At 42.7% G+C, this 9,819-nt stretch overlaps 1 protein-coding gene across 1 annotated transcript in view; it reads left to right on the forward strand.

The window, feature by feature from the left end:
• The first annotated feature begins 1,835 nt into the window (after positions 1-1,835).
• LOC103192768 (tRNA selenocysteine 1 associated protein 1) overlaps positions 1,836-9,819 on the forward strand; it is a 49,278-nt gene continuing 41,294 nt past the window's right edge. The window contains exons 1-2 of the mRNA XM_007935826.2: positions 1,836-1,913; positions 2,591-2,688. Of these exons, the coding sequence (XP_007934017.1) occupies positions 1,887-1,913; positions 2,591-2,688 (125 nt within the window). The 5' untranslated portion in view covers positions 1,836-1,886. The remainder of the gene's footprint in view (positions 1,914-2,590; positions 2,689-9,819) is intronic.

The raw sequence follows: 9,819 nt of genomic DNA on the forward strand, positions 1-9,819 counted from the left end.
GAGGGTATCTACCTAATATAAATGTTCAGCTCACATGCCTGTGTTTTGCATCAAATATTTTTTCAATGCCTTCCATATTCTGGACATTGTTTACTTGGTTAGAAACAAAATGAACATGAAGCTTACATTCTAAATTTAAAATAAATGTATAAAAGTATTACAAATGTAACAATTTTTAAAAATAGGAAGCATAGCACAGTAGCTCACAAGAAATTTGAAGGCCTCCAACTGCTGTGGAGAATTTACTGGGGTGGCAGACATTAGGCCAAGTGCTTTCCCACTTCTCAATATTTTTTTCCTCACAACAATCAGTAGATAAGTGCTGCTATTATCGGCATTAGGCTCTGAGAAGTTAAATAACTTGCCAAAATAATTGGTGAGAAATGGGGCTGGGTTTGACACTCCATTTGTTTGACTGTATAGCACCTACACTATTGAAATGAGTAGGATAAAGCTGGAAATTTGGCAACTCATGGTTGGACCTCAGGTTTCAGGCGGATGAGTTCTGGGATTCACCCTAAGCTTAGGATGTAAGGGACGATCTTGTTGTTGTTGTTATGTGCCGTGGATTCGGCCCCGACTCATAGCGACCCCTCCTTGGGTTTCCGAGGCAGTATCACTACGGAAGTAGGATTGCCCAACCTTCCTTCCGAGGAGTGGCTGGTGGGTTTGAACCGCCAGCCATCTGGTTAGCAGGCAAGTGTCTTAGCCACTGTGCTACCAGAACTGCCAAGGGACGATCTTAGGGCCCAGCAATACAGAGGGAGGCTTCCTTCAAGGACTTGGAGTGAGAGCTTCATTGTAACAAAGCGATGACTGCTGCCACCTACAGAAGTTTCTCAGTCTGAGAAATGAAGAACAAAGTGAGGCAGAGGCATGGGATTCTCAAAATCAAGATGTCGGGATTATCTAGTCATCCAAGCAAACTGTATTTACTGAGGACCTTCTATGTGAAGGCTACTACTGTTCCTGGATAGATTAGCGCTCCTGGCAGATTGGACTATGGTGGTGGGAGTAGGGCTGGAAAGAGATGGAAGGATTTAAGAGATGTTAGAAAGTAGAGTGACAGGACTTGGTGATTGATTGTTGAGATGCCAAGGTTGTCCCAATTTAGCTTCAAGAAAAATCTCGCCTTTTGCAGAGTGGGAAAATCGGTGTGTGTCGGGGGGAAGGGGGGGCGTGAAGGGAAATGGCTAGTGGGGAGCAGTGGCTTACCCAAGATCACACAGGGTTAGTAAAACTGGAGCAGACAGGCTGCCAAAGATGTGTGTTTGTGTGTGGCTTTAGCTTTTTTTTTTTTTTTTTAATGTGCTTATATTTTGCATTTTCTTACAACCAGCACATATTACTTTTGTAATTCTAGCATAGTGGCTAAGGCACTTGACTGCTAACCAGAAGGCTGGCGGTTCAAACCCACCAGCCACTACTCACTCAGAAGGAAGATGGAGCAATCTACTTCCGTAGTGATACTGCCTTGGAAACCCAAGGAGGGGTCGCTATGAGTCGGGTCTGACTCCACGGCACATAACAACATATACTTGTGGGTACGTTTTAAATACACTTGAATATGTGTATAAATGCAGACTCGAGTGAGGCCTGAGTAGTTCAGGCTGTCGGCCTACGCTGGGTAGTGTCTGACGGGTTCCCTTCCTGGGACTCCTAATCCAAGCCCACCGGGATCCCGACACTGCCCGCAGTGCAGACTCTGGAAAAACTTTTTCTGCAAACTACAGAGGACAGCGCACATACCGCCCCGCCCCCTGCCGTGGGCTTTCGGAGCGTGCGCAGACGGCGTCTCAGGCGCATGCTCCGTGGCGGTTCTGGGAGCGCGGAGTGGCGCCGGCACTGGCCTCCGCCTCCCGCAAAGTTCTGGCCCCGGTGCGGGCATGGCGGCCAGCCTGTGGATGGGGGACGTAAGTGAGGGTGGCTGCCTGGGGTTCGAAGAGGAGGAATCTCCGTGTCGCCAGAGACAAAGGTTCTGAGGAGGAGGAGTCTTCAGATCCCAAAAGGGTGGAAGTGAATGAAGGGGAAGGGGGTCTTTTTGGTGACAGAGAACCGGGTCCCAGCATAAGGGAAGGGGCTCAGTCTGAGGGGGAGGGGTCCTGGGGCCCAGCTTGCGTTCATGGGAGGGAAAGGGAGGTTCTTTGGTGGGGGATAGCGCTGTGGTTCTAGGACTGGAGAAATGGGGTTCCCTAGGTCCATGGGGGCTCCGGTAGCATAGTGCCTAAGGCACTTGACTGCTCACCAGAAGGCTGGCGGTTCAAACCCACCAGCCACTCCTCGGAAGGAAGGTTGGGCAATCCTACTTCCGTAGTGATACTGCCTCGGAAACCCAAGGAGGGGTCGCTATGAGTCGGGGCCGACTCGACGGCATATAACAACAACAACAACAGGTCCATGGGGGAGGCGCCCTAAAATGGGGGCAAGTTTGATGGGAATGTGTTGGAGACGCCCGAGGTGGGGTTCAGCCACTTTGCAAATGAAAACACCACCAGCAGCAGCTGCGTATAGCGTATTGCCAACTCTGGCTTAGTAGGGAGTGGGGCGCCTGGTTGTTGGCCTAAGCCGCTCTGCTCTTGTTTTTCCGCAGTTGGAGCCCTACATGGATGAGAACTTCATCTCCAGAGCCTTTGCCACCATGGGGGAGACTGTCGTGAGCGTCAAAATTATCCGAAACCGCCTCACTGGGTACGCTTTCTCCTTCCATCTTGTTAGTTCCCCCAGAATAGATCGTGCTGAAGTGTTAGGGCGTCCCACCACACCTAATAATAGTTTTTATAATATTATAAAAACTAACATTTTAAGGGTTTATTTAGAAGAATTATAGCCTATTGCTTAAGGACAGGACTCTAGAGCCAAGCTGAATTTGAAGTTATTTCTGCTGTGTGAGCTTGGGCGAGTTATTTAACCTCTCTGTTTCATTCACCTTTATTGTAAAAATGGAGGTGCTATTATAACTCAGTCGGAAGGAAGATGGGGCAATCTACTTCTGTAGTGATACTGCCTCGGAAACCCAAGGAGGGGTTGCTATGAGTCGGATCCGACTCCATGGCACATAACAACAACAACAACAACAACAACATTATAACTCAGAGGGGCACATAACGACAACAACAACATTATAACTCAGAGGAGCTTTGGTAACGTAGTACCTAAGGCATTTGACTGCTAACCAGAAGGCTGGCCGTTCAAACCCACCAGCCACTCCTCAGAAGGAAGGTTGGGCAATCTACGTCCATAGTGATACCACCTCGGAAACCCAAGGAGGGGTCCCTATAAGTCCAGTCCGATTCGATGGTGAATAACAACAACAACATTATAACTCAGAGGAGCTCTGGTAGCACAGTGCCTAAGGCATTTAATTGTTAACCAAAAGGTGGTTGTTTCAAACCCACCAGCCACTCCACAGAAGGAAGACTGGGCAATCAATCCACTTCTGTAAAGATTTATTGTTGCTATGAGTTGGAATCAACTTGATGGCAATGAGTTTGGTTTCGGTTTGGTATTGTAACTCAAGGGGTTCCTAGGTAGCACTAAGCTAGTAACTGAAAGATTGGCGGTTCAAATCTTCCAGATGGCCTTTGGAAGAAACGCTTGGCAGTCTATTTCTGAAAGATTATAGCCATTGAAAACTACATGGAGTAAGTACAGTTCTGCTCTGAAGCTCATGGTCATTGTGAGTCAGAATCAACTCCAGGGCAACTGATTTGGTTATTTTTAATTTTTTTTTCATTACCTCCCGGAGTTATGATGAGGATTAAATGAATTAATTTATATTCAGCTTTTAGAACTGTGCTTGGCATATGGTTTTGTTCAGTAAATATAGGCAAATTACAGTCTGCTAAGTAATAAGCACTTTACATTCATTATCTTTTAAAAATGATTACAGAAACCTCTACGCTAAGTATTATTATTAGATTTTAATGGTACTATTATTGTTGTTCTGTGCCATCGAGTTGGACCCGACTCATAGCGACCCCTCCTTGGGTTTCCGAGGCAGTATCACTACGGAAGTAGATTGCCCCATCTTCCTTCCGAGGAGTGGCTGGTGGGTTTGAACCGCCAGCCTTATGGTTAGCAGTCAAGTGCCTTAGGCACTATGCTATCAGAGGTCCTAGATTAATACCTGCCTGAGAGCTATTAAATGATTATTAAATTAAAGGTAGAACTTGAACCCAAGTCTTTTCTCAGAGCTCTAAGTCCCTTTAACTGTTATGCCATTATCCCATTCATTTAAAAAAAAAAAAAGAGGTACTTCTACGTGCTAAGGAGTCCTGGTGTCTCAGTGGTTAAGCCCTCAGCTACTAACTGAAAGCTCTGTGATTCAAACCCTTTAGCACCTCAGTGGGAGAGAAGACCTGGCAATCTGCATCTGTAAAAATTACAGCATAAAAAACTCTGGGGCAGTTCTACCCTAACCTATAGGGTCACTACGAGTCAAAGCAACTCAACAGTACACACCAACTACCTGCTATTGTTTGAGATTCCTGGGATTCATGACTGCACTGAGTCAGACATAGTCTCTGCTCTCACAGACCTGACTACATTTGGGCCGGGGAGTCAGACCATAAATGAGTAGACAAATCAAAGTTCACAATATTTTCAGATGGTGGTGCTCTGTTGCCTCCCGTATTCTTTTTCTTTGGGAGCTTAGTTTTCTTTAGGGTTCTGATTAGAAATGAGAGGACTACTTTACCAATTTGAGTTACATTTATTGAGTATCTGCTCACTGTGCCAAGTACTCTACTAAATGCTGCTTGCTAAAACATCAAATGGTTTAAAAATAGAAATGAGAAATGTGGCCAACTCTATGGGTCTGTGGCAAACAGTACTTTATGCAACATAATTCCATTACTCAGGGACAGATTTTCTGACTGATAGATCAGGCAAGCCTAAGTATTTCTCCTCCTGCTTTTGTAGAAAGAAAACCCCACATAATCAGCTACTGGCATGAAATTTCATTCTGTCATGCTTTCTACTTTTTAAAACACTGACATAACTCAAACTCACTGCCATTAGGTCTATTCTGACTCATAGTGACCCTATAGAACAGATTAAAACTGTCCCAAAGGGTTTCTAAGACTAAATCTTCAGGAAAGCAGACTGTGACATCTTTCTCCTGCAGAGTGGCTGATGGGTTCAAACCACTGACCTTTTGGTTAGCCATTAAATGCTGTAATCACTGCACCACCAAAACCAAAAACCAAACTCACTGCTATTGAGTTGATTCTGATCCATAGCAACCCCCACTGGATTTTCGAAGTAGTAGATCTTTATGGCAGTAGATTGCTCCATCTTCCTTCTGTGGAGGCTGGTGGGTTTGAACCACCAGGCTTCTAGTTAGCAGTCAAATACATTAGGCACTGCACCACCGGAGCTCCTAAAACACCGGCATAGGTTCTTACTTTTTAATCTTTATTTATTTATTATTCATTTTCCATACAGCATTTCATACGCATTTTGTTTCATGACATTGATTGTGATTACCCACAGTGTAACAGCTCTCTTCCCACTTCTTCCCTGTAGATACCTCTTTCCTGTGTCCTTCCCTCCCATGCACTCCTGCCCCCTCAGCTATCTCCCCATGTAAACACTGCCCTTCTGTTCTCCCACGATTGATTGCTCCAAGGAGTGTATCTACCTGATGTAAACATTCGCCCCATTTTTAATCTTTATTGAAATAAGATTTGGAATTATCGTTTTCGACCCATAACAACTAAACTAGCTGTTATTTATGGCATTATCTACAGACATATAATATTTACATCTTGCCTTATTTTACAAAAGTTTTGAAAGGGCTTACAAGCATACTATAAAATAAATAAATGTAAATTTAAAAAGACTGGAAAATAAGAGAAAAGATAAGATGCAAGGAAAAGTAGCATGCAGTACTAGCACAGTGCTTAAGAATTCAGTCAGAGGTGGAACAGCCAGATTTTTCTTTCATCACAGATGGGTATGTAAAACAGTTTTTTTTTCCCCCCATGGGTCAGTGCTTTTTTTTTTTCCCCAGTGTTCCCTCCCCTCCCTCCCACCCCTGGCAACCAACAAAGAAAGTTTCCCTCCATATATAAACCTCTCCTTGACCCTCCACAACAATGAACTAATACTATATTTTTCCTTCTGTGATTGACTTATGTCACTCAGCATAATGTCCTTCAAGTTCATTCTTATTATGTGGTGTTTTGCAGACTCTACATTATTCTTTAGTGCTTCATAGCATTCCATTATGTGTATGTACCATAGTTTGGTCATCCACTCTTCGCTATAAATCTTAGAGATAAGTCCCTCACCAGATATGTAATTATTAGCAAATATGAATTTGTTCCTGTCGTTTTTGTTATGTGCTTTTTCATGGTGTCAATTTCTATTTTTTTTTTTTTTAATTGTGATTTGGGTGAAAATTTACAGAGCAAATTCACTTTCCATATAGCAGTTTACATATACTTTGTCTTATGATATTGACCACAATTTACCACAATGCAACAGCTCCCCTCCCACTTCCTCCCTATAGTTACCTCTTCCCTGTGTCCATCCCTCCATGCACTCCTGCGCCCTGAGCTGTCTCCCCTGTGCATAAACAGCCCTTCTTTCTCCCATGATTGTTCTCTCCAAGGAGTGTATCTACCTCAGGGAAATGTTCAACTCATATACCTATTATTGGCTGGAAGCCAAGGCGTGGGTTCAATTCCAGACCTAAAGGGCAGCTAGGGGCTATAGTCTCAGTGGTTCCACTAGGCTCTATTGGACCAGCAAACCTGGTTCCCCCCCTTTTATTTTTTCTCCAAATGATTTTGAGTTTTGTTCCATATTGTTTTCCCTCTCTATCCAGGATCTTCTTCATAGATCCCCTTCCAAGTGGTTGACATTGGTAGCCGGGCACCATCTAGTTCTTCTGGTCTCATAGTCGTATAGGCTGAATATCAGATGGTGTACCTGTTGCGAGGACTAATTGTTTCCATGAATTTTTGGTTTTCTTCGTTCTTCTTTGTTCTGGACGAGGAGAGTTCATGGTGTCAATTTCTTTATTCCATATAATTTTCTATGCTGAGCTTGTTTTGTTTATGAATCATGTTATCACTTCCTTCATTGCTATTGTTTTAGTATTTGCTGAATATTTATGCTGGTCCTCTTTTTTGATATGAAGGTTTATCATTTTTCTTTGAGGTTTCCCTGTGATTTATAGTTTCCTTCCCAAGTTTGGAATAGTCTGTTCTATCTTGTAGTTGTCTTGATTTCTCTACCATCTAGAAGTTCTGTAACAACACAGTTTTTTCCCTCTTTTTGGTTTGTAGTTATCTTCATTTGTCAATTCGTGTCCTTGGTTCCCTGTTTACAATCTTGTAGGCTTATTTACTTTGAATACTTCCATAGCTGGGTTGGTTTCTGGGTTATATCATCATGTGTGTTAATAGTCAATTGTTGTTGGCTGTTGCAGTTTCTCTGTCCAAATGGCACCCTTTAACATCTCTTATAAGATTGGTCTGGTTTTAACAAATTCCCTTAATTTCTGCTTATCTGTAAATACCCTAATTTCAGCATCATATTTGAGGGACAGTTTTGCTGGGTACATAATTCTTGGCTGGAAATTTTTCTTTTTCAGGTTCTTATATATACCATCCCATTGTCTTCTCACCTGCATGGTTTCTCTCGAGAAATCCAAGTTAGTCTTATTGGTTGCCCCTTGTAGGTAACTTTTTGCTTTTCCTATGCTGCTCTCATGATTCTTTGTCTTTGTTTTTGGTAGGTTTCATGATGATATGTCTGGGTGATTTTCTTTGGGGGTCTGTTCTGTTTGGGGTTTGTTGGACTTCCTGAATGGATATATTCTTATCTTTCATCATACCAGGAAAATCCTCTTCCAACAAATCTTTGACAATTTTCTCTGTGGTTTTATTTGTGTCTTCCTGTTCTGGAATTCTGATTGCACATGGTTATTCCTTTTGATGGCATCCCACATGAATATTAGGCTTTCTTCTTTTCGTTTTGATCTTTTTTCTGATCAATCTCTTTCCAAAGAAGTGTTCAGGTATTTGACTTCAGTCTCCCTAATTCTGTCTTCCATCAATTCAGTTCTGCTCCTTTGCCCATTTAATGTCTTATCTATTTCTGAAAATTTAGTATTAATCTTCTGGATTTCTGTGTGAGATTTTGTATCATTTCTAATTTTTCATGTATATTGTCATTTTGTTCTTGTATTGTCTTTTGAAATTGTTCTAGGGTTTTCTCTGTGTTTTCCTTGATCTGTCTTGCAATTCGTTAAAGATACCTAAATATAATTCTTTTGAATTCCTTATCAGGGAGTGCTAATGGTGCATTTTTCTCAGGGATTTGTTTTGGGGTCTGTATCTTGGTCCTTTGTTTCTCCTGCTTTATCTTGCTTCTTTGTGTGGACTGTGCTGCTCTGTTGTCTTCGAAGCATTGTGACGTTTTTGTGTTTATATTTAATTGGTGATTGTATGTTGGAGTGACTTGCCCACAATTTTCGTTTTCTTTATTTTGTTTGTATGTTATCTATACATGCAGGGTACTGTGCTCCTCTATTCGCTAGCTGACAGCACTTACACACTCACCACCAGTCTCTTTTCCTGTTATCAGCCTCTCGTATGTCCCTGCCAACTTTGGCAAATAGAGCCTATTCTTAGGTCCCTGCAATTTGAATGAGCATGCTATCACTTTAAAATCCGAAATGGTTGCCACATGTAAAGATTCAAAAAGGCTGTGCCCTCAGTCACTTTAAATACCCAAAATAGCTGTCACTTGTAAACATTCAAAATGGCTGCACCCTTGGTTATTTTAAATACCCAAAATGGCGACCACTTGTAAACATTCAAAATGCTACGCCCTTGGTCACTTTAAATATCCAAAATGGTTGCTGGGTGTAAACAATCAAAATGACTGCACCCTCTGGACAGTGGAGAGTCAACAGCTCAGGTTGTCTCCCTCCCTGCTGTTTCCCTTCCTAGTCATAGGCCACCAGCACATTCATTCATGCAGCCCTTGGTGACCAGGGTTGACCTTTAGGTCAATTCTCAGGTCCCAACACCACTTGGAAATATTCAGGCTGTTGGTCCCGTCAGAGTAGCTGACAGTCTGCAGCTCCAACCATCTCTGTACTCACTGTTTTTGTTCAGGTTTTTCCACTAGTTGGTGCCTAATCCACTTCTGTATAGTTCCTTTCAAAGCTCAGGGCTCCAGGATTATCTTCTGTATCTCTGTCAATTGGTTTTACTTTTCTTTGTTGAAGAGGGTCTGTGTCACTTGTCTGCCTATTCCTCCATCTTACCGGAAGTCCTGGCCAAAAATAAACCTATCCCATGACTCAGTAAGTCCAAACCAAAAACCCATTGCTGTCAAGTTGCTGACTCAAAGTGACCCCATGGAGCAGAGAATCTTTATGGAAGCGAACTGCCAGATCTTTCTCTCATGGAGTGGCTGGTGGGTTCAAACTGCTGACCTTTCATTTCACAGCCGATTACTTCCACGGCTGTGCCACCATGGCTCATCTCAGTTCAGCAAGTCCTAGTCCTAGGTATTTAACCAAGAGAAATGAAAACAAATCTACAAAAAGACTTGAAAAAGAATGCTCTTAGTAATTTTGTTCCCAATAGTCAAAAGCTGGAAACAGCCCAGGAATCCATGAATAGATGAATGGATAAACAAATTATGGTATACAATGAAATGCTACTCAGCTATAAAAAGGAATAAGCACAACAACATGGATGAATCAGAAACGTTGTTGTTGTTGTTGTTAAGTGCCGTCGAGTCGTTTCCGACTCATAGCGACCCCATGCACAGCAGAACGAAACACTGCCCGAT

The sequence above is a fragment of the Orycteropus afer genome, unplaced genomic scaffold, assembly GCF_000298275.1.
Source record: "Orycteropus afer afer isolate SDZICR_OR568_19922 unplaced genomic scaffold, OryAfe1.0 scaffold00031, whole genome shotgun sequence".
NCBI classification, from domain to species: domain Eukaryota; kingdom Metazoa; phylum Chordata; class Mammalia; order Tubulidentata; family Orycteropodidae; genus Orycteropus; species Orycteropus afer.